General features: G+C 53.4%; 1 protein-coding gene and 1 long non-coding RNA gene across 4 annotated transcripts in view; both read left to right on the plus strand.

Moving 5' to 3' along the window:
• The window catches only part of LOC122392165 (death-inducer obliterator 1-like), an 82,256-nt gene that overhangs the window by 44,109 nt on the left and 12,657 nt on the right, over window positions 1-25,490 (plus strand). For all 3 annotated transcript variants that reach the window (XM_043386745.1, XM_043386747.1, XM_043386746.1), the window contains one exon: window positions 9,179-9,295. In XM_043386745.1, coding sequence (XP_043242680.1) covers window positions 9,179-9,295 — 117 coding nt within the window. The remainder of the gene's footprint in view (window positions 1-9,178; window positions 9,296-25,490) is intronic.
• LOC122392167 lies at window positions 19,998-25,409 on the plus strand. The gene is made up of 4 exons (XR_006258475.1): window positions 19,998-20,339; window positions 21,780-21,875; window positions 23,025-23,848; window positions 24,370-25,409. It is a non-coding gene; the product is annotated as an uncharacterized LOC122392167 (long non-coding RNA).

The raw sequence follows: 25,490 nt of genomic DNA on the forward strand, positions 1-25,490 counted from the left end.
CGACCCTGAGCGTCCCTGATGTGCCCTGAGTTCGCGGCGGCGCAGAGCTGCTACGGACCGTGGGAATCTACAGCCGCGTGGCGGGTGCGTCTTCAGTGCGCCGGTCACCTGCGCTGTCCGCCGCGCCCAGGGGTGTGTCGCAGTGTGGCCCTGACCTTGACCTCTGTCTGGGGGGACTGTGACCACCGCCGGCCGGTCGCTCGGTAGGAGGGGGCATGGTGTACGCTGGGTGTGTTGCACCGGATGAGGGCGTGGCTCTGCACATACGGTGATACATACCTGTGTGTCGTTCACACGGCTCGGCCCTGCACCTAGCTGGCGGCAGCTGCTGTTCTGCACCGTGGTAGGACGTAGTGAAGTGCTCATACGAAGGCCTCTTGCACCCAAACTACCTAGCCCGTCGCATCTGTTTGGAACACGTTACGTGTGGAACGCGTGACTGTGAAGTCATGCGTGCCCATTATAGGTTGACATTCATTGTTGGGTCCAAATATGTGAGGATAGTGTAATGGTTTTACTTGTGACGTAAATACCTCAAAGACGGATGCATTCATATGGGTGAGGGGGAGCGTGTCAGTGTCCTGAGGCCACCGTCCACATTTTTGGCTCCTGGCCTGGAGACACGGGAAGGTTCCGGGATGAATACCCATTCTGATTCATATGCAAATCCCCGTCAAAGGATGCTGACAGGCATTAGGGCTGGTGGAAAATGGCGCGGTTTTCTGGCGACATATTTGCCGAAATTATTCTAATGTATGGCGACTACTTGTCACCGCGCCGTGTTAAACAGCCTGTCACGTTTCACCCGCGGGAGATTTATTTCTTTTGTTGGACTCTAAATCATGTTCCGGTGATGGGTATGTAAGACACCTCAGTCTTCAGATACAGCCTCCGGTCTTACTGCATGTCTCTGTATTCCTGTGTTCTCAGCTTGACCGAACACACAACACACAACCAGCCGCGCCTCCGGCCGCGCTCCACACACACACCCTCTGCCCAGCGCTCTGCTCTGCTCTGCTCGCGCGCCGACGCGCGACCGCTTCCCGTCACAGCCGGGAACACGATTTAGCCGTGCATCCTTCACGGCTCTCGGCCACTAAATAATATTATACCTACTTACACTCCTCCCCTCCTATTGAACAATATGCCAACGACAGTCACAACAAACGCTTAATCAAAAGACCAGTGAGCAGGGTCGAACCGTTTCGGGGGGCGTACCTCACGCCCGAAACGGGTGACAGTTCGCGGCCGCTGATCCACATCCCGCGGCGGCTCGGCATCGAACGGCGGCGGCGGGGACGGCGGCGGAACATGTGGTACCTCCGGCCGGTGCGGCACAGCGTCATGGAGCGGTACAGGGTCAGGTGGCGGCACACAGTCAGGTCGCATCTCGGGCAGACGCGGCATCGGCACGTGCGGCAAAACAACAGGTTGCGGTACATAGCGGCCAGCTGTGACACCTTGGGGCGGAAATACAATTGGCACCCCACCCATACCAGGCACACTATGGGGCCGGGCAATGGGCGTTCCCGGCACATCTCGCCAGAGAGACAACCCATGCGCTCTTGTCGCGGTCCTGTGCCCCTCACTCACAGCCGGCGGGCGCTCCACTGTGTTGTCCGGCTTCAAGCGGTTGTGGTGCACCACCAGACTGCGCCGCTTTCCCTCCTCGCGCACTCGATAGTTCACTGGTCCACATTGTTCTATGATCTCAGCCGCACGCCAAGGCCTCACAAACTTATGATATTCACCGCGCTTCGGTACATGGCGAAACAAGAACACTTTGTCACCCGGGCGATACGACCACTCGTTCATTCTGCGCTCATACAAAGCTTTGTTGCGGTCATGGGACAGCTGATCGCGCTTAACCACATCCTTAAAAGTAAGTCGGAGTGTCTCTCTCAAATCGTCTATGTACTGGGGGAAGGTTGGGGCCCCATCCACAACCGGCCGATCACCCAGCGAGGCTTCCGCCGGCAGGCGGGGCTCTCGCCCAAACATCAAGGCGAACGGAGAGTATCCCGTGCTGTCGTGCACCTGACTCCGGTAGGCGAGCATGAGCATCGGAAGATGCTTATCCCACTCCGTGTACTGCTCAACAAACTTAGCCAGCATGTTCAAAATGGTGCGATTGGCTCGCTCAGTCATCCCGTTGCCCATAGGGTGATAACTGGATGTCTGAGACTGCTGAATGCCGAGCAGTTCGCTCACAGCTTTCATCACCGCACCGACAAAGTTCCGACCTTGGTCCGAGTGCACACGTTTCATGACGCCAAAACGAGAAATAAACTCATTTACAAGAACATTCGCAATCGTAGTAGCCTTTTCATCAGCGAGGGGATACGCTTCAACCCAGCGTGTGAAGTGATCAGTGATCACTAGCAGGTGCTTGTAGCCTCGAGCGGTTTCCGGCAGGTTGGTCACAAGGTCCATGGACACCAGCTCCATCGGCTCGGACGCAGACAACTGCCCCATACTCGCACATGGGCGGGGAGTCGGAGAGTTTCGCGAGGCACAGCGGCGGCACTGTTCGCAAAACTCAGTCACCGTACGCTCCAGGAGCGGCCACCAAAACCTGAGTCGCGCGACTTTCGCCAGCTTTGAAGCGTTGAAGTGCCCACCCGACGGACCATCATGAAGCGACCCCAGCACCACAGGCACGAGCTGGGGTGGGACTACCAGCTGCAGCTGGTCGTGCCCCCTCGGCCCAGCCCGGAACACTCTGTACAGAACATTATCAATCAAACGCAGACGTGACCACTGCCTCCAGTACGGCAGAGCGCCCTTTGACACGGAGGACTGGGAGGGCCGCTGTGTGCTCCCAGCAAGCTGCCTCTTCACCTCCGCCATGGCGGGGTCTGAGTTCTGCGCCGAACACATGAAATCAGAAGGCCACATGGACTGAACGTGGCGAGCTGCGACGGGAGGCGACTGAAAATCCATTGTGTCTGTCTGTGTAGACACCTCCTGCGTGGGGTCCGGCCTCCGACTGAGCGCATCCGGAGCCTCATGTAGCCTACCTGGCCGATGAACAATCTCAAACTGAAACTCGCCCAAAATCTCCAGCCACCGCGCCAGAAGCCCGTCAGGGTTTCTGAAATTCACAAGCCACTGCAGAGCGGCATGGTCTGTACGGAGCGTGAACTTACGACCCAAAAGGTAATGTCGGAACTGCTGCACAAACGTCACAGCTGCGAGTAGCTCCTTTTTAGTGACTGAATATTGCCGCTGGGATTTAGACAGGCTTTTACTGTCAAATGCCACTGCCCGCTCACCCTGTCCATCCCTCTGCAGCAGAACCGCGCCCATCTTTGACCCTGAACAATCCACGTCTAGTACGAATTCGCTCGCTCCCGGGGAAAAGTCAGGGTATTTCAGAACCGGAGCCGTGCACAGCGCCGCCTTTAGCGAGTCAAAAGCCATCTGAGCCTCCGCATCCCAATGGAAGTCTGCGTCTTTCCTGGTGAGGTGATGCAGCGGAGCCGCGATAGCAGCAAAATCTTTGATGTACCGTTTAAAGTACGTTGCCAATCCCAAGAACTGTGACAATGCCTTCTCATTCATAGGCACCGGCCAATCCTTTACTTTGTCTACCTTTTCTGGATCGGGACTGACCCCATCAGACGACACCACGTGACCCAGGTAAGTGATCTCTGATTGAAAGAATTTGCACTTTGAGAGGTTGAGAGTCAAATTCGCAGCCGACAGACGACGGAACACCTTCTCAAGACGTGAAAGATGCGTGTCAAAATCGCCAGAGAAAACCAAAATGTCATCAAAGTAGCTCACTGCATCAGTGGGAGCCAAATCACCCAATACAAGACTCAACAGTCTGGCGAACGAACTCGGGGCACCACTGAGGCCATATGGGCACGTTGTGTATTGCCAAAGCCCAAACGGCAGCGTGATGGACGTTTTGGATCGATCCTCCTTTCGGATGCTCATCTGGTTGTACCCGCTTTTTAGATCGAGCACCGAAAACAAAGAGTTACCTCCCAGGCTGTCAAGTAGGACATCAACCCTTGGGATTGGAAAGGCTGGCACCTGGCACACGCGGTTAAGTTTTCGAAAATCCCCACAAATTCGCACAGAACCGTCTCTTTTCTTCACCAGGACTACCGGTGATGACCAAGTGCCATCAGACGGCTCCAGCACCCCCTGATCTACCATATCCTGCACGCGCTGCTTTACTTCTGTCTCCAGGTGTGGGGGAATTCGTCTGGGAGCTGATCGCACCGGCTTGGCAGTGCCCGTGTCGATTACGTGCTCAACTAGTGAGCAGTGACCAAGCTGGTCTGAGAACAACGAGGGGTACCGGCGCAACAGAGCAAAGAACTTTTCCCGCTGCTGACTCGTTAGCGACACATCAGACAGATCGACCAAATCCTCCAAGGAACCCGCGCCAGAGCTGGGACCATTTGACACCCCATTGTCTGCATCACCCGCGCCAGAGCTGGGACCATTTGACACCCCATTGTCTGCATCATTCCCCTCCCCTTCAATGGAGAAGTCGGCTTCCATTGATCCTAGGCCCTTGCCCTTAGACACCGAGACCGAGGATGACGTCACGTTACGCACCACGACCGGAACACTGCCGCCCGGCTTCACATCAACCAGTCCGTCCAGGAACGTCAACCCACTGACTGCGACGTCGGCAATGAACACAGCCTCTCCCTCAAAATCAGCATCATCGACATGGCCGGGGATCACAACCTCACAGTTTGGGGGAATAGCGTACGTTTCCTGTACAGACACCCTGCACACACGAGTCGTCGGTCGCTCAGGCAACACCGTGGCGACCGGCTGACGGTTCACCTGGTTTGCAGGTGTCAGCTGCTTCGTCGATAAGTTAAGAACAAACGGGTACTGCGCGAAAAAATCCATGCCCAGGAGGCAGTCGATGGGACCGATTTCGTCGGATACAAACACAGAGAGCGGGTATGACACATTATCGATAACAAAATGCACTGCACACCGACCGAGCAGGCGCAACGGCTGTTGAGTTGCAGTTTTAGCGGTGACGTCACAACGTTGTAGCTGGGGACGCGCTGAAATCTGATCATAAATCCGCCTGTGAACTATTGTTATAGCACTTCCTGTATCCACAACAAGCTGCGCTGGCACTTTACTAACCTTTGCCTTGACCGTAATGTCCGACGCCGATGCAGCGCAGTTATTCAAAACTCTCGGTCCCGGCGGCCGAGTGACCGGGGAGCGCGCGCGCCGCCCTGAGCGCCCTCCCCTCCGGCGTTTCCCGAGAGGCGGCACGTGCGCTGAACATGGCCCACCTTCCCACAGGCAAAGCACCTGGCTAGACGGAAACGACAATCTGGTTTCCCGTGACCCGTCTCCCCACAACACAGACATATGGGCATTGACACGTCACACTCCTGTCGTCCCCGGGCCCGGTCATGCCTCATCTGTCCCATCCGGTTAGTAGCAGCCAGCTGCAACTCCAGCTGCCCAATGCGGCGCAGAATTTGCTCCAGCACTGATGGTTCTGCAGCCTCGCCTCCCACTTTACGCACCCCCGGTCGCTCTGAGTCCGATCCGGCCGGCCCAGCCTCCGCCTGGTCGAGGGCGGGCTCGGACCGGGCGCCATCGCCGCCCACTGCACACACGCGCTGTCCCTGGCCCACCGGTCCCCGAGACAGACGATCAGCAGCCAGCACGTTTTGCACACTTTTTACGGCTGCATCAAAGGTCACAGATCCCAAAGACACCACTGCATGAGCCAACCGCTGAGGCAAGGCGGCCAGGAAATAGTGAAAGAGATGCGTATCAGGCGAGTGGGCGCCAAACACGGCAGTGACCAGGCCGCGCAGCTGAACAATGAAGGTGTCCAGTGACTGAGCCGTCGGGTCGAATTTGAGCGCCTGCAGCGCGCTGTGGCAGTCCAAGGCGCTAGCGTCCGGGAACACGGCTCCGAGACGGTCTAGCAGAGTGTCGATTGAGCCGTCAGCAGGACGCTCAAACGTGTCGAACGCCTCTCGGGCCGCTCCATCCAGACACAGCGGCAAACAGTTCAGAGTCGCCTCACCCGTGAACGACTGCACGGCACAAAAACTCTTAAAATCCTCTCGGAAACGACGAAATGACCCCCGACCGTCATACCTGGGTGGCGCGAAGTGAGCCATTTCCTCTTGAGATAATCACGACGTCGTCGTAAATCACTGCGTATCACTTGGGGCGTGAAAAAAAAATCAAATGTTTATATAACAGCTCGCAGCTGATCGGTTCCGTGTCAAACAATTTATCAGGCCAAGACTGTGTTAGGCCAACACAACCCGGTTCGCAACCACAACCACCGCTGCCACCAATGTAAGACACCTCAGTCTTCAGATACAGCCTCCGGTCTTACTGCATGTCTCTGTATTCCTGTGTTCTCAGCTTGACCGAACACACAACACACAACCAGCCGCGCCTCCGGCCGCGCTCCACACACACACCCTCTGCCCAGCGCTCTGCTCTGCTCTGCTCGCGCGCCGACGCGCGACCGCTTCCCGTCACAGCCGGGAACACGATTTAGCCGTGCATCCTTCACGGCTCTCGGCCACTAAATAATATTATACCTACTTACAGGTACATTTTGACTAGACGCCTCGGCTGGCGGCGCAGATGCTGCTAGGCAGTCATGCATCCACGATTCCACATAAAGCATTGTCAATTATGTTACCCCACCCTGTATAAGTGTATTGGACTTAGCACATATGGGACGACGTTGGTGCCCACTGGAAACTCTGGCGACCTCAAGATGAGCGTGTTGTGGCTTAACACCTGGCGGGGCGGTATGCTGATTGTTGAGCACGCGAAGATTAATTTTATTTTATTCGGTCACAAATAACTCAGTCTGTCATCTATCATTCCCAGTCATTTAAGTCAATCATTGGTGTTCATATCTTAAACATGCTTTATGTCCATATGTTTTTTTCTTTGAGTTTGATCGGGAGTCAACATTTAGGGATGTGCTCTGTGTAGCTTTACACCGAGGGCTCACTGAGTAACTGTTTACTGTTCCCTTCCACGGTCGGGGTCGCGCCGTCCGGGCGTACCGCCGTCTCGTTACGGGCCGTGCCGCCCATCAGCGCCGCACTGCGCCGCTGCTGGCCGCAGTGCGTCGCGCCACGCAAACACGCCTGTGGGGTCACTCGGGTAATACGGGCCGCGGCGCCGCAGCGCCTGCTAATGGTCCGTCAAACGAGCCAACTCCGCACGGAGCCCTGCCCAAGGCGTGCACTGGCAGCCGTCTGTCGTAAAAAGAGGGAAAATAAGGGAACTCACTGCTCTGAAATTTCATGTTCACACTTATTTTGTATGTCGATTTATATGTATTTCCCGAAGTAGCCAATGTTCTCAGATGAACAATGGAAACATGCATACGGTTTTGTCATGTTTCATAACATCTTACCTCAACTTTATGCTGAAAGGCAGTCTTATGGGGCTACTAAGCATTGCATTGTTTAAAGGAAATAGTTCACTTTCCTGAAATTAGTATTTTGCTATGGATTTATGTTTTTTATGCTCAAAATGATCAGAAAATAAAACAAAACGCTTTTGTAAAAAGGATTATTTTCTATATTTTAGTATAAGAAGAACTATATTCTATATAAAATAATGTTTGACGCGGAAGCTTATTACGCGTTGACCAATCATATTGCGTAGGACAAACCCATCGGCTGTAAGCAGCATTCTGATTGGCTGACGATGACGTGACTGCATTCCTCAGCAAGGCACGCATTCCTCTGCAAGGCACTCTTTTCGGAACGAAAAATGGAATATCTTCGTCTAGGGTGATCGTTGGGCCGTAAAAGCTTCTGATTTGTGCTAGTCTCAGCGCAAGCAACAAAACTGCTATTCCAGTTTCAAACCCCATGTTAAAAGTGAACTATTTCCTTTAACGAAGTGATTTCATTTTGTTTACCGAAATGTTATTACGGAGCGAGCGAAGCGAGCGGAGTCTTACGTAGAATAACGGAAATTTCTGAGTATGAGCGGCCGGCCGGCCGGCCGGCCGGCCGTGGTCACGCTTCTGCGACGCTTATATCTCAGCAACCACTTGACCGATTTACATGCGGTAATTTTTGTAGGGTAGCTTCATTCCTTCTACCAAGTATTGGACTATTCCCGATGCATGTGGGTGACCCCTTATGCACGTGCCACGTGCAAAACGAAGAGGTGTCACTTTTGTAATTGTTGCAATATCTCGGTAACTACTTGGCCGATTGCGCTGAAAGTTGGCATGCAGGTAGGCACCCACTAGGCAATGCATATCCATGTGCCGGAGTTGGGGTGCTGCTGCACGTGCGCACGTGCAGGGGTCGATTCCAGATCTCGAGAACGGCTGGACCGATGGCGCTCAAATTTGGTACATGGCTAGGGACCGGTTAGTAGGGTGCCGTGCAAAAGTCAGTTGGGACCCATTTTGCACGTGCGCACGTGCAGGGTGCCGCTTCCAGATCTCGAGAACGGCTGGGCCGATTGTGCTCAAATTTGGCACATCGCTAGAGACCGGTTAGTAGGGTGCCGTGCACAAGTCAGCTGGAGGTACCCCCTCGAAATTTCGCACGTGCAAGGCTCACCCTCTCGCTCGCTCCGTTAGTCGCCCCAAAAGGCGTTATACTGGTTTATTGTGAATGTGGTCATCTTCAAATTTCCACGAAATATTTTCGTGCTCACACCGAAGACAGAATACTGATTCTTTGGGGTATAGACAACAGGCGGCGCGCGGATAATAGACGGCGACCGTGACCAGCTAGGGTCACTGGAGTCGATCAAAGGCGGTCAGACAGCGGGCGGAGGCCTCTGAATGCCGATGACCGGAAGGGGGACGCCCCACAGGCTGTTGGCAGGTCACTTAGCGACCGGTGACAGCGTGTGATGGAAGATCCCGGCGCCGATGACCACTGTAGTCCGGGCGCCCAAAAACCCCAATTCATGATCATCATCCGGCGCCATGAGATAGTAGTGTGGGGTTACTATGAATTCTAGCATATCCTGTTTGCATCAATTAGCGCCCTCAAGGTCAGAACCCTCCTACCTGACCAATGGGCGTTTCCCCTCTAGGTGTGCAGAGGTTTAGATGTTACTGTCATGTGACCTCCTGTGTCTAACCTCCCTTGTCGACACTAACACTGACGCCTAGGACCTACTGACATCTGACCTTCCCTCTTGCCGACAGGTGTCTGGCAACTCGTCACATCTGGCGACCGACATCCCGGACCGTGTGGAGGTGGTGGGTCGGATCGCGCCCGAGACAATCTGGGGCTACATCCGACAGGTCCGCAAGTCCAACAAGGTGAGTACAGCGTGGACGGTGGAACCGCCACCCGACCCACAGCTCCCTGAACTGTCAGCCAACCAGCTCAGAACCAGTGGAACCGCCAGCGAACCCTGGCCTGTTGGCAGGCCGGCAGGCTCCGCTAAAGATTCAAATAATCTATCTAATATTCTGTCTCATCTAGCGCGGTGCGAGGGGCTCCTGTTGAGATTCGCTCTCCGGTCGTAACCTTAGTCCAGCGCTAAACCCGGAGAGCAATCACGGCTACGGTATGAACTTGTCTTATGTTATGACCGCGAGCGTTTTACGTTCGGTTTAATTGTCAGATAAAGTTGATTGATGGAGAGTCAGACGGGCCGTCATATGAGCTCAGAAGCCGTGACACCATCAAGCACAGTTCCGCTGCCATCAGACGGGTGGTCTGTAAATGTAAATTCTGGGGTGATTTTGGATAGCTCGACGCGCCTTCTCCGCGTGTCGCCATCCCAGGAGAGTGTAGCACGGGACCGAGCGGGGTGCTCAATCGCCTACCAATCGGTCTGTCCACCCACACTATATCCATGGGCCTCAGGGTGACCAATCCCATCAGGATGTGTGTGCTGTGTAGCCGCTGTAGGGTGTTCCCCACGAGCCCCTGGTCACCATGGTCTGCCCAGTGCCCATCTCGGACCGGGCACGTGGGCGTGGGCTGTTTCCCAGCTCCGGGTGATCACTCTGTCTAAGCGACCAACAGCGGCCGCTTATAACGGAGCCGGCGGAGAAAATTTCATGAATGGCGGCCCGGTGGTGAATTCTATGAATATCCGATCAGCCAATCCCGGTGTCTGGGGCGCCGCTGCCGGGCCGGCCGGCACGCTCCATGGACTGCCCCGATGTTTGCTGATGGTTGGAGACGTGCCGTCGCCGCTCGAGTTGAATCGACTTGGACAGACAGATCCCCCAGCGACGCCGCTGGGCGACATTCAGGGCCGCTTTCGGACGGTGACCTTTGTCAGCGTACACGGGCCTATTCCAGCCAAAGGCCGGACTCGCCCGCTGTTTTTCGACCTTACGTACGGCGTGGTCCAATATTATCACCTATAAATTATCCCCGTGGATGAGGGATAGCCCTCATATGGGCGAATTTTTCTGCTGATAAAAGATGCTGATCTGGCTGTGCTGCTATCCAACAGATGTGTGATTTGCCGCCCTTTTCATTTCATTTCTCTCAACACTTATTTTTCTCGTCAACGTTAAAAACGCACCATTAATGCCACGGGACGCGTGCCTCGGCGCGGGTCCCAGTCGTATAATTATATCGGACTGAGACCCGCTGCTATTGTTATTTCTCCCTCCCCGTCGCCCAGCCCCGTCCGTCTGTCCGGCCGCTTTGTCGACGGCGCTAGCTATGATCCGGTATCTCTCGCCACAGTGTGAGCGGCTGTTGTTTGCCAACTCATCGGCCTTATTCCCCTAGAGACTGGCGGCGTCTTGGCGGCCCGGGGGGGGGGGGGGAGTGCGGGCGACTGTCTCCCGGAAGTGGATCCACAGACTGTTGACTGCCGAGCAACAAATAGAGCGCCGTCGAGAGCCGGCCGACGTCGTACTGTTTTTATCACTGCACTGTTCGCCGGCCGGCGCCGTCGATTAGGGAAAAATGAGGCTGGTGGATGGCGACCGGCCGCCCGATCCTGCCTTGTTAGGCACGCGCTGGGCACCCGGGACATATGGTGTTATAAGAGACAGAGACATTTTGGTGCGACTGGCCACGACTGGGCTAAGTCGGCACGGCCCGTCCGCCTCAGCTGGTCAGCGGGTCGGCTGATAATGGAATCTCGATGGCGGCCCCACGCTTCACTGGCCCTTCGTATGAGACTGGATGGCAGCCTGTCACACAAACGAGCGCAATCTTGCAGACTGACCTTTTCGGCCCATCCTCGCCTCTGTTCCATTTCTGCTCTAACTTGCCCATTCAATTCCCGTCACCATTGCGTTCGGGCTTTATTGTGCCCTTCACGTCCATCACTCCAGTTCCTTATGTGACTCTCGTCTTTGTCATGATGGGCGTCGATGACCTTTGCAGTCCGAATGAGCTGAAGCAAAAATTATCCCCTCTGTGGCCCATCAGACCTGTCTTCGCCTTATACCTCATCCCACCTCCAACTGAAAAAAAAAATGAGAAAAATCATCAGCCCTCTGTGTCCTGCCGGATCCGTCTTTACCAGATAGGTAAAGTGTCCTACCTCACCCCATCTCCAGCTGCTGCTGGCCGTCTTCAGTGGAAAGTGAACACTGGATCCTGTAGTCTACCAGAGCGCCGTGTCGCCGTCTTCCTTTGTTTTCACGTTGTCTATTCCCTGTGTGATATTTTTCCAACTTTATATTTCGCTTTTACTCACCATTCTATCGCATTGTCCTCTCCCATCCGTCTCATCGTCCCTCACATTTCTCCTATCCTCAACTTCACATCACTACACCACTGGTCGGCGCTGACACCAGTGTCAGCCAGTACTGGGAGAGAGGGGGACACCACTGTCCGCAGTGACACCCGGGCTCGGCTTCAGCGCAGCCTCTGCTCCGAAAACGTTCGATGATGTCCACTGGCGCTCAGTGGAGCGGCACGTCCCCCTGGACAAAAACCGCCTCCGGCCGGCTCAGGGCGGTGGACAGTGGCCCGGGAGCGCTGCAGGCCGCGCCGTGGGGCGGCTGTGAGAGCCGGGGTGCGCCGACCGGCCAGCCAATCTCGGTCGGAGCCTGGTGCACTGGCCGAATGGGGCCTGATTTGGCCGTAAAGTGCGGCGCGCGCGGCGCTGGTGTCCGCTCCCGGGGGATGCCGCCGTGCTGAGGTCCGGCTGGTGGACGGAGCCCGGTGTGGACAGGGGGGGACCGCGGACCGGACCTGCCTGAGCCATCTGTCGTACCCGGCGCCGGCCGGCCGGCCAGCGCCCCGACACGTGTATGCAAATTCACCCGGCCTGTGTCGCGGAAAATGCATAGGACGTTGAAAAATGTCATCGCCAGCAGCGTTGGTGCGACGCACCCGGTGCCTGTCCGGCCGGCCGGGGCGGATGAGACTGACACAGGTCCAGGTGATATGGAACGTCCACATACCAGCTTGTGGACTGTTGATGGGCTGAAGGCTGGATCGTCCACAGACTACAGCGGGTGGACTGTCCACGGATAGTGATGGGTATGTTGTCCACAGGCCCACGAGTGGACCGTTCACAGACTGCGGAGTCATGTAGGAAAGAGCCAGCCGACGGCACAAGACCAACTAAACCCACCGTCACAGCGGTCACTTGAAACTCCACCGGGCACTCGGTGAAGCGGGTCGAACCCCAAATGACGGATGGCGGTTTGGAATCCCGATACGGTGTCGGAATGCAATTCGCCTTCAATTCGGCGGCCGTTTCCGATGAAATAGTGTCGTTTGACGAGGGCTCGGCAGCGATTTCGGCTGAAATACGGCCAGCCGATGGCGGTGTGGTCAGTCTGCGCTTCGTGCCTGCGTCGGCTGTCGTCAATGTCCCATTACTCGAGTGCCTGTGCCTGATTTTGTCCGTGTCCGATTTATGTGCCCCTGATTCGTCCCCCGTCTCTGTGATCTGTCCCACCTTTCCAGCATATTTTGCCTATCCAACTCTATCGTAGGCATATCTGTCCGTCAATCCATTGTGATGTTCTTTCTGCCCAGCATCCTTCCACTGCACTTATCTCAGCTACATCCCCACCCGTTCAACGTAACCGTCGCGTTCACCTATCACCAGTATACGTCCCATCCACTACGGTATGTACAGTGGGTCTATTTAAGATCTCCAGAGCCACCACGTGGCGCTACGGTCGGGGTAGGGCGAGTCCAAATCCCGAGGGAAGTGAGGTCACCGGTCATTGTGGGGGAAGGAGGGAGGGGGAGTGACGCGGTATCACGGCGCATGTGGCGTGCGTATCGCCGGGAGTGGGCCGCCCGCCACTGCGCCGAGGCTGAGGGGAGGGGATGATGGTTGCGGGTGCGTTCACTCCGGTATGGTGGTATCCTGTTCATGTGGAACCAGCAAGAATGCGACTGAAGGGAATCATTATCTCAAACAAACGGGCAAGCGAGAGGCAGCGACAGTTCCAGCCAAAATGTTGAACAATGATAATTGAAATCTAGGGCGTATTCATAGCATGCAACTATTCAGTCGATAGTTGCATGATGTCTAGGGCTTTTCTTAACTGTTATTTGAGTTTGGTATTTTTTTTTCATTTGGCACGTTCAGTTTTGGTGGGTTTTATCGGGTCGAAAGAATCAAAAAAGAAAGAGTTGAAACGACTAAAAAAGACCAAAAATATTTTCTTAAAAATGAAATTTAGCTAAACATTTATAAGCGATAATTTTTACTTTTTTTAGAGGATATTGGGGAAAGATATTGGGGAAAGATGTTATCGTGCTTGTCTGTGTTGCAGTAGAAGGAAAGGTTTTGGTTCGTGTCTAGATAAAACCAGACCCGGGAGTGGGGCTCGAACTCACGACATCGCATTCAGCTCACAGGTTACCCAACCTCAACGCTACGAGCACCTATCGCCCTGCGCAGCTTGCTCAGTGTTTGGGCTAAAGTTCGGCCAAAGTGTCTGACGTCTGTCAATGTCACAAGGCGAAACCCCAAGGTAAACGTCCGTCCCGGTAGCTCGGTCGGTAGAGCGTTGGACTCCGAATGGTGAGAGCGCACGTCCCGGTTGTAAAAGTCCGGGTTCAAAACGCGACGTGTGCTTCACGTTTTGGAGTTTCCTGACTGGTATGGTTGTGGTTGGTGGCAGGCCGCTGCCAGGCGAAGTCAGTGAGGGAATCGGCCGTGCGCGGCTGTGTGCGCACGTCAAAATTTGGACTCTAAATTCTGCCATAAACCAGGAATTGCTTGATCGGAGGGAAGAGGGCAGGGTCAACGCAACAAGCTCAGCTTAGCGGGGACATTGTGATTCCTTTCTTTCAAAATGTTCGGGCCAAATTTATATTAAAAAGGGGGAAGCCGAACCAGGTTGGGCCGGGTTGAACCTGCAGTTGGACCGGTGTCTTACACGCAATCATAGTCAGAGAAAACAGAGGCTAATTTCGGGTCAAATATTTTTATTAACTGATCTTATTGTTTTTTTTAGCTTACACGTATAATAACTTTTAGTTTTTAACTCGAGACTTCTTCTCTTAGCGACTTGATTTGACCTTGATGGCCCATCTTACCAGAAAAGAAATCATCTGCGTGATAATTATGTGCCCAAGGGCACTCTACGCAAGAAACGCCAGCCGGTCAAAAAACTGGTGAACGATACGATCTTTCTAGTGCTTGAATTATATTCAATGAAAATTTTAGGAGACATAAATAATCTTAATCCTTATAGCTACTGGGCGCTCGGAGCATTCGCTAGCATTCCATTGCCAGCTGCATTACCAACATCACATTTGCATTACTCTGGGTTCATCATAGCTGACAGTAGATGAGCCGGCCACAGCAAACCAATGCCTCATTATCCTTTCCTTCCAAGCAGCCAAGCTAACCGGCCGCCCGGCCCACCACCGCGATATGGAACAACTCTGGAGTGCGCCATTTGCCTGCGGCAGTGCCCCACCGCGCCGGGGCTGCTTGACAGGTCACCCGCACCGCGACCTTGCCAACCGCCCCCCCCCCCCCCGCCCACCTCCCCATCGGGCCCAGCTCGGTAGTGACCTCTCCTTGAATTTCACATGGACTCGACTGAGGCTCAACGCCATCTAGTAACGTCTGGAGATCCTTACTAGATCCACTGTACTACCCACTATACACCTTTCCCCTCTATCTGTTTCACCTAGCCATGCCGTCCACCTGTCCTTCCCACCTAACCGTCCCGCCCACCTATCCACCACATCCATCCGTTCCGCGGTCCCTGAGCGGTCGTTTGGACCACTCTCCGTACGCCGCCGCAATCGGTCCGACCACCGTCCGGTCCCTCCGGAGGTCGGCGTGGAGCGCAGCGAATAAATCCCACAGGGACGACCCGGTCGCCCAGGCGAGGGAGTGAGAGTGAGTGAGTGGTATCAGGGTCTACCTGTGATACGGACTTGCAGGAAGGCAAAGTGACGGATTGATCGCGGACCGGACTATTTCAATCAGTGGCGAATCGTGTGCTAAAATGGTGTTGGTTTCAGTGCTACATCAGCGGGATTTACGCGTCAGCGGAGGATCATTGGGCGACTCTGATCGCCTGACCGTGTGTAATGGGCCGGCTGCGGACATTGTTTCGGCCGATTTAGTCCCGTAATGGACGATTCGATGTGACGGCGCAGCTGGTCTGCGAGCACTCACTCAAATAACCCTCGGTCGGGCGGTATAAATTTCAGACAACCGCCGCCGCCGCCCGGATAGGTATGGGGGTGGCGGGCGGCCTCGGGTAGACTGCTGACCCTGTGAACTACGGTTAGACGAGTCAGCGGCTTGGCTGAAAAACAATAAGGCGCTTTGCTGGAGCTGAGCCAGGAGCAACAGAGTTAGATAGACCCACGATCAAGTGCCGGATATTTCCACCCTAGGGTGCCTTTCGCGCTTTGTGTCGAAACACCCTAAAACACAGACATTTCCTTCACGGACGTTGCTGGCACATAATCATGACTGCATCATGTATGAATGGAGGGAACGGTGCCTGTCGGTACCCTCACCACTACGACAAGCCTCCGCTGTCTAAGGGGTATGTGACTGTGTGCATCGCGGGTTACCAGGGCCGGTCCGGGGTGGGGGGGGGGGGGGCTAAATCACCGGGCTCCCTGCGCAGGGCGGGAGGGGACGGGGAGTCGGCTGGCAGCTTGTTGATTGCCGACGGCGTGGCACGCGGTACCGGCCGCCTAATGTCATGTGTCATGCATCGACGGCGACGGGCCGGGGCGGGAAGGACGAGCGGCACGGGCGCACGACGCACTGGCGTTAGGACAGACGTCGCGGGCGCCGGGGTGCGGTTGGACACAGGCGCCAGATAGGGCTAGTAGACGCTCTTGTCAGACAGAACTGGCGGATGGATATGCACGCCTACCGAGACTGGCGGGTGGACTCAGGCGTCAGCACTGGATGGATATGGGCGCCAGGGGGTCCCAAGCAAAACTGGCGGATGCATTCGTGCACCAGACAGGACTGCTCACTAGCGCCAAACAGGAGTGATCACTGGCGTCAGGCAGGGTTGTAGACGGACCCGGACGCGCCTCAATGGTCTCAGACTGAATGCGTAGCGGTCGTGTTTGTCAGGCTGTCACAGCGATCGTGCATAACAATCGGCTCTGATGAAATCGAAACACATTAATCGTTTTGGTTTCCAACTCTGCATTGATTCAAGCACCAGTTGTAATTAGGTAATCAACGGCTGAAATGTTTACGTCGAAATTCCTTGTCGAAATTCCTCGTATCGATTACCATATATTGATCGATTCCTGCTGCATTAACGACCTCAATAGTTTTCCAATTTTGGAAGTATCCAAGTGCATTATTGCATTTGGTGCTTGGAAGTCGACTCAATGCTGCATTCCTTGGTGAACCCGCCATTGACAATTTTACGTATGAATGAACGTGTGAACATCCAAAGATGACTGCAGATCGATGAAAGCCGTCAAATGGACGTTTCTGAATCGCGTCCTTGCAGCCGCTGCCATGAATTCAATTCATTTCCATTTCCACTATTCTGAAGCCGATTTTCAATGGTGATGACGTTCGATGCATGACTGAACTGAGCGAATCGAAACCCATTTAGTTTTGCTACGGAGCGAAATGATTAGAATTAGAAGGCTGGCTAATTTAGCATTAATTAGAAGTTTCGAAATGCTGTTTTGCAGACTGGTTTGCTACTCAATGAATGGGCGTCTGTGTGCCTTTGATCTACCAACTCTCAGTGAGTTGCAGGCGGCGGGGCCGCTCGGCTCTGGCCCTCCTCGCCCACCCATATCGCCATAGGCGTAGGAACGTTTTCGAAAGTGGGGGGGCCAGGGTCCCAGAGGTCCAAAACCTAACCTACCCCCAAAATCCGATTTCTCCTCGGATTTCGGCCACTTTGTTTTCGCAAACATGCTCAGAGGTAAAAAAAAAATCGAAAAAGAAAAAGAAAAAAAAATGGTTGAAATTTCAGGGAGTCTCCCGTCCATAAACTCAAACTGATGGACGCGTTCCCCTGTCCTCCGCAGCCGTTGGCACCCATGCAAATTCCAGAGGCATCCAGCAACTTTTTCATTACGAGCAAGCGTGAAACGTGCAAAGCGAGTCTTTTCAATATACCTATAAAAATCAGCATGAACGGCCCAGCTAGGCTCAGCCAGGCCTATAACGTTTTTAAGAGGTATTATATCAGCGACCACTGCAACTGGGCTGATTGACTATCACTTATCAGAGGCCGGTGTGGGACTTTTAGACGGTCTGGGCCTTCAGAGGCCAGTTTAACCCTCCACGGCCCGGTCCTATAGGTTTTCTACATACGACGCGCTGGCCGAGGGGGCGGGGGTCGGGTACGACCCCCCTCGCCGTTTCGCCCCAGGTGGAGCTAGCGCGTCGCGGTAAAACGAGCGTGTGCGCCGTTACGAGACGCAGAGATCGATACCCGATTTTATGGTCCTAGGCCAACCGGTGACCTCTGACACCGTTCCGTGCTTCTATCCTCAGGATACTGAAATCCTTCTCCTCCACACCGCAACCCCCTCCGGGCTGGACAGGCAACTTTATCTCATGCGGGCTGCTCCCTTGGAGCGGCACCGCTGCTCCCGAGGGAGCGCACCCCGTAGCCGGGTGCAGTGAGTGCCTTGGGGCTGGGTGGCCTGTCCTCTGAACGGGCTCAGCCCCGGCGACTCACTAGGGTGCCTGCCCAGACCAATGTCTCCCCCTATATCCTATCATCCTTCCGGCTCTGAAATGGTCTCATTGGACCGAAAGGGCCTAACCCAACAAAACAAACAAAAACCGGTGACCTCTGAGGTCAGGTCAAGTGCCTCAAGGCACGGTTCCGTTTTTGGTGAATAACTTCGCAAAAAAATGGCCGCAGAGCCGCGATTTTGCCAGCATCGTGTTCACCTCTCTCAGGCGCGTCGAATGATATACTTTTTGTTTGGGTGAGGTAAACTTAGGGTGTTGACCTCGGGTCACGGTCAGGTCCGCGTCCCCAGGTCACGAAATTGGTCGAAGGAGGTCATGTCGCATATCATTCGATTCGGCAGGTCTTCTTGAGTCCATAGGTGGCTTTCCCGACTCGCTAGCTCAATTTGATCGGTACCTAGTTATTGACGAAAAACTAATAAGACCCTTATAACTTCATAAATGACGTCGCGCAAGGTCAACATTGCAAAAGTGACGTATCGAACCTTGCAAGGGGTGCATGAAATCACGATTCGGTGTCCTTGAGATAGTTGGAGATCGATCGTTCCCGGCGCCAGAAAAAGTTTTCAGTTTATCCCCATTGACTTATACCTAATGGTGAGGTCACGAAAATGACCTGACCTCATATGAACTTTAGGAAAAATCCGAGATATACATTATACAAGTTGAGAGACTCCTATTGGATACTAGGTCCTCCAAGGTTCATTTCCCTGTGAAATCTCCTCTGGCAGTGAGGGCGTTGCGAAGTTGCGACATCTGAAGACCGTGCAGAGGTTCACTTATGATCACATGGGTCAGTGACCTGATCTGACCCGAAAATGCGGTTGGTGTCAAAAGATCCCGTTTGATTCAAAGGTTAGGTATGCCAAGCTTCAGCTCTCTATCGCCGGCGTGTTCGGAGCTATCGCGAAAAAAAAACTTATGGAGGGGCGGCACCCGCCCCCCCCCCCCCGGCCGGCGAGGGTTAAGGCCCTCAGAGACCAGTACAGGGCCTGCAAAGGGCAGGATGAGACCTTAAGATGCCGACTTGGGCCATCAGAGGCTAATGTGGGTCCTTACAGGCCAGTATGGGCCCTCAGAGGTCAGTGTGGGACCCTAAAATGCCGGCATGGGCCGGTGTTGGAACCCAGAGACCAGCAGAAGGCCCTCAAAAACCAAGATGGGCCTTAGAGGCCGGCATCGGGTCTTCAGAATTCAGTGCGGGGCCCTCAAAGGCACCTAAAGGCTAGTCTTGGGACCCCAGAGACAGAATTGAGGCCACCAGAGGCCGGTGTGAGGCCCTCAGACGCCGGCTGGGCCCTTGAGGCCGGTTTAGGGGCCCTCAAATGAGGTCAATGTGGGTTCTCAGCGGTCAATGTGGGCGCTTGACCGCCACTGAAGGGCCCTCCGAGATCAGTGTAGGACCCTCAAAGACTGGTTTGGGAGCTGTTAAAGGTAGACTGTCACCTTTTTTTCACTTACCGGTTTTCGTAAGAGGTGCCCGCCCTCACCACAGATGTCCAGTCCATTTTCCGTTATCCTCACCCTGTAACGCGCAATCGCCTCCCAAAGTTCCATTTGATGCCATCTTTTTCGCCGGTGAAAATGCTCATCACTACGATAGCATGTATGTCACTTTTCATTACATTTTGGCATCATAGAGATTCATTGTTATTTTTCTTGAATGTTGTGACAAATTTCGTAATACCAATATTAATTTCAACAGCAAAGACGTACATTTAGCAAATTAATGTTGAAGGTTTCCTAGTATACTAGCATGAAGAAAGGCCGATCTCTTAGCATTGTGAAGGATTTCAGGGAAAGGAAAAACTTTGTCGATTTTAATTAAGAGCATTTTATACAAATTTTAAGGAAAAACTCGTCTAAAGGGTTTTATTTATCTTTTCTTATTCACACATATTCAATTCAAAGGCGATAAATTGTTAATTAGCAAATTTGTGGTAGAAGACAATGCTTTTTTTTACTTGAAGGGAAGTGGTAAAGGGAAGACCTGAGGTCCGATCTCTTCAACACTAGTGAAGGGAGCAGACCCTATGACAAAGGTAAGTGGTAAAGGATTTTTGGTTTGCTACCATGTTCTGCATGTTTCCACCTCTGTTTCAAACACGACGCGATAAAATTGAAGACTTTTTCGGGGCACGTGTCAAATGTATTGCTAATTCATAGGCGATGCTGAAAGTGGTTTCATCCTCATTTCTACGGTCTCTGTGCGCTAATATTTAATGGTTTTCATCGTGGTAAGTTGATATACAACGGTGCCGGAATCTCTCAAGTAACAAGTAACGGGTGTGCACTCAGTTTTGGAAAAAGATCGATTATCTCTTTTTTGAACTTGAAGTTATAAATACAAATGCTGGCATAGTGAATACCTAATCATGCAATTGAGGATGAGCATGCCAAAATTCAAATTTATACAACTGACTTGGGGAAACTACCCATGCTGGAAACTGCCAGTCTGCAAGGTATGGCAATTTCGACAAGATCTGGTCGGTGCGGGCTTGTTCAGCTGTTGCGGCGTGGTGCGGATTTCGCTTGGTGTGCGGATTTAGTGGATCACAGTGCAGATTTGGCTTGGCGATGGACTTGACGGACAAGACGATATTGATGAGGCAAATCGAAAAACATTGCTGGAGCTTTTATGTGTAATTCAGTGTCCCCTGGGTTTAAATGAGTGTGCAACTGCTGGTCATTTTTGGGTTCTGTGCGGATCTTTTACCCTCAGCCCACATTGGGGTGGATTTTCCGGTTTTGAAGGGTTGGTGCGGATTGTGAACTTGGGCTAGTGCCCTTCGTCGACATGCGAGCGATACTTTGCAGCATGGCTGCGCACGGCTGCAAAGTATGGCTTCAGCTTCAGCAATGTTTTTCAATTTTCCTCATATATCTTGTCTGGTCTGTCATGTCCATCAACAAGCAAATCTGCAATGTGCTACACCAGTGTCCCAAAATTAGGGATATTTTGGCTTGGGTGTTCGAGGGTAAAATTCCTCACTACAAAGAGGACTGAAAGTGGAAAATTGCTAGTCAGAAAGATACAAAGAAGAATGAAAACATGATCACCATTTTCTATGTGAATGTTACAGGATGTGGGAGCTGCGATGATTTAATGGAATTTGAATGTAGGTACAAGCCAGCCAGCAAATGTACATGCGGATGATCTTAGTTGTTAAAGTTGGGAGGGCAACTTGTCCTGGAAAATTAAAGGTGAGAGTGGACCAAGTGGACTATTCAATTTCACAAGGATTTCACTTTCCACCCAAATCTTGGGACACTGGGCTACACTAGATCTGCACCCTACCAGCCAAATCCGCACCACGCCGCATCAGATCAGCACCAGCTGAACAAGCCTGCACCGACAAGCTTTTGTCAAAATTGCAATGCTTTGCAGACTGGGAAACTACTAGGCGCAAATCCAAATATTGATCGACCAATAAACAGTTGAAGTGAGCAGGGCTATGACCAAACTAGGAATAAATAATTTAAATATGAATGCTTATAATTATAAATAGTTATAAAGAAATTAGTATTTGTCAATCACCATTCAGCGACCGTTGACCTGACTCAGTCTGAAAACGTGGCAGCCACGTTTTTCAGACATGCTGAAAGCTGTCATGCTGCACCTCTTAATATTAATTGTATAACAACTTTAAATGACAAATACAGCTTTTCTTTTACAGCAGCAACATGGTAAACCGTTGTTGTGTCAAGACATGCAAGCAACACTTTGATTACAAGCCCCAACATAAGCAGGGTGCAAAATGGAAACTACACAGGTATGTGATCTCGCCACCGTCATTGCAGTATTTGAAATGCAGTATCATGAGGGTTATATTTTACCAGATAAACGCCTTTTGGGCGAAGACCGAACGAGCGAGAGAACTGTAGCTTTTCTTGACAAGGGGTCCTCTGACTTCGGGAATTTTTCAGCTATCGACACAAAATTGGCACACTGCTAGAACTAGACACACTCTACAGTATGTTATGAAAATGAATGAACCGGGGTGCTTGGGACATTCACTTTGCACGTGCAATGAATTCATATCCTATACTGTAGGTAGATTTCCATATCAATTTCACGTGCTTTCAATAATTCTTTAGACGTTTCAGTTCGTTACAGTCTCAAAAGGTCTCGGTTATCTTTCAGTCTACCCCCAAGACCTAACTTATTGTTTTTTCCCTGGCCCGGCATGCTCTCGGCACCATCCCTCCAATTCTGGCCCAAGGCAACGCACGAGCGCTGCCTGCATCTAGTATTGAAAAGACTTCGCTTCGCTTGCTTGCTCGTAACAACCTATGTAGGCTGTTGCCATTTATTGTGGCACAAATGTAAATGCACAGAGAAACCACCTGCTTTATTACCAAGAATTTGAGAAATCAAGCGATTACACCCCAAATCGCTTCCTCCAGCCGGAGGCTGTACCCTCGAAGGTAAGCGCGCTCCGTGGCCGAGAGAATTCCAGCGGTAGTGTTAGACGCGAAAGCAGCTGGTGCGGACGGCCATATTTTGCTCGAACGCGTAATCGCGTGCCGGTGGGGTGGTTCTATTATTTGTCTGAGTGAGAGGCGGCTTACCCATGGGGCGGTATATGGTGCAGAGCTGGGCGCCACTGACAAAGAGAAGGACGCTTATAATGTGACACAATGTGTTCTAATGTTATAATATCTTTTTTCGGCATGGGCCAAGTGCATGTGACCTTGGGGTGGTGCGTCAGTCAATAGTATGGAGATGAGTGCCTGTGGGCTGTGACGTTATGACGTTGTGCGTTGTTTTGTAATTGTGCCGTCTTTTGATGGGGCGAAGGCTTGCAAATCCGCCCCATTGGAACAAAAAGACATTATTGGCACGCCCCCCCCCCCCCCCCAGCAGGGCACGGGTAAACACTCTGGTAGTTCACCAACCTCTCTCTGCACTGTGATTTCAGAACCTTGGTACGTCACCTGCGACGGCGACGTCACCTGCGAGTTCCGCGGAACCCCTGACGCCGTCACCAGCTGGACCATCCGCGGCACTGGACCATCCAGCGACGGCCGTGACGCCGTCACCAGCTGGACCATCCGTGGCACTGGACCATCCAGCGAAGGCCGTGACGCCGTCACCAGCTGGACCATCCGCGGCACTGGACCATCCAGCGACGGCCGTGACGCTGTCACCAGCTGGACCATCCGCGGCCCTGGACCATCCAGCGACGGCCGTGACGCCGTCACCAGCTGGACCATCCGCGGCCCTGGACCATCCAGCGACGGCCGTGACGCCGTCACCAGCTGGACCATCCGCGGCACTGGACCATCCAGCGACGGCCGTGACGCCGTCACCAGCTGGACCATCCGCGGCACTGGACCATCCAGCGACGGCCGTGACGCCGTCACCAGCTGGACCATCCGCGGCCCTGGACCATCCAGCGACGGCCGTGACGCCGTCACCAGCTGGACCATTCGCGGCACTGGACCATCCAGCGACGGCCGTGGCGTCGACTCTGCCAGTGCCGGAGACGACGGCGACGTCACCTGCGAGTTCCGCGGAACCCCTGACGCCGTCACCAGCTGGACCATCCGCGGCCCTGGACCATCCAGCGACGGCCGTGACGCCGTCACCAGCTGGACCATTCGCGGCACTGGACCATCCAGCGACGGCCGTGGCGTCGACTCTGCCAGTGCCGGAGAGGTCGGCGACGTCACCTGCGCCGCTGGTGTCAACACCGCATGGACATCAGCTGCGAGCTGGTAAACGGCGGTGGAGTGGAAGCAGGTGAGAACTGGCAACCTGTTTATGACAAACTTTTCTTTTTTGCTTGAGGGGTGATTCTGGTGTCTTTCTGCTAGAATTATTCAAATTGGGCTTTATCTATTATTTTGACCATGGACGTGCCTCAAGCATACTGCAGCAAAATTTTTACATTTATTCCCCCCAAAACCCCCCTAAATATTGACCTAGAGCAACCAAATTTGCGCAGGGGCGAGAACTCCAGGGGGCCCACCTACCTACCAAATTTGGTGTTTCTAGGTGCCATAGGAGCCAATCGCGAGGGGGGTCGCATCACCCCCCCCCCCCTGCCAGGCCGTGTTATGAAAAATGTCCTGCCAGGGCGAGGGTTAATGTAGGAGCTATGCACACATAAAGCATGTGTTGTTTACAGCATGGTACTTCGGCTGCAGGCTTGAAATGGAACAGACTTTAGTCTTATCTGCATGTGGTAGCTCGAGCAGAGGTATTACATCTGCTTACGTGTCCCGTAGCAGCATTTTACACCTTGTCCTGCTCTCCCACAGAGCGCGCAAGCCACCAGCCAGCTGACTCAGAGCCCAGGGGGCGTTCGCCACCAACATCCGCACGGCGCAGCTGCAGAGGTGATTTCTGCCATGGAGCAGCATCCGCGGCTCCATGACATCATCCTTCCATCATTCTCCATCATCATTTCCGGAGCTCACCCGACGGCGGAGCTGGCGACGCCCGCGCCCCGCCTGGCCGTCCAGCCTGCGCGCTCCGCCGCGCGCCGCGGGCCCGGCTCGCCGAGACGTCCGGCTTAGGTCGGCGTTTGAGGCGCGGCGGGGGGCAACGTCTCTGTGCCCTGCTCCGGGTCCCCGCCGCCTGCGGTCTCTTCTGCTGCCGCCACTGAGGGGAACGGCTCTTCTTTGAAGACATCATCGGTCGACGGTGATGCTGGCGGGCCGGTGGCGGCGTGCCCCGTCGGCAGCGCGCCTGGGGAGGACGCTGGTGACGACGAATCTTCATCGCCGTCGGCACCGGTCGCGAGCGAGTCGCTGTTTAGTTGGCCTGCTACTGTGCCAAAAAGTGCGACTGTGGCCAGACTGGTATACGATTTGTCAGTGCTTACGCCCCTCTTGCCGTGCCGGCCGTGCTCTTTGCCGTCTATTGGGGATGCGTTAGAGTTATCGTTTTGGGGTTTATACCGGTATCAAGATTGATTTAAAAGATGGATTTCATCACATTTCTCGCGCACGTTCCACACGTCCTTTTGGTGTTTTGTATGATGGTAAAACGTGCTTATACCTTTTCTCTGTTACCAATGGGCCCTATTAGGTACTGCATCTCCTGCATTATTAGGTAGAGATGCAGTACCATTATTAGGTACTGCATTATTAGGTACTGAAGGAGATGCAGTTAGGTACTGCAGATGCAGTACCTAACAGATGCTTTCAGTGAACTTGTAGAGTCGAGATTTAACGTCAGGTGTTTGGCGTATTTAGATGATTTTCTTTTCATGTCCAAGGACGCTGAATGGTATCGCTGCGTTTCTGACTAGTGTTGGGTTGTGTATTAATTTCAATAAATGAGTTCTCGTTCCGTTGCATGTTTTTACGTTTCTTGGTGTGTCGATTGACTTTGGGCGTGATTCTGCGCGTGTTCAGGATAATGCCTTGTCTTGTCA

The sequence above is a fragment of the Amphibalanus amphitrite genome, unplaced genomic scaffold, assembly GCF_019059575.1.
Source record: "Amphibalanus amphitrite isolate SeventyFive unplaced genomic scaffold, NRLGWU_Aamphi_draft 000472F_arrow, whole genome shotgun sequence".
Lineage (NCBI taxonomy): Eukaryota > Metazoa > Arthropoda > Thecostraca > Balanomorpha > Balanidae > Amphibalanus > Amphibalanus amphitrite.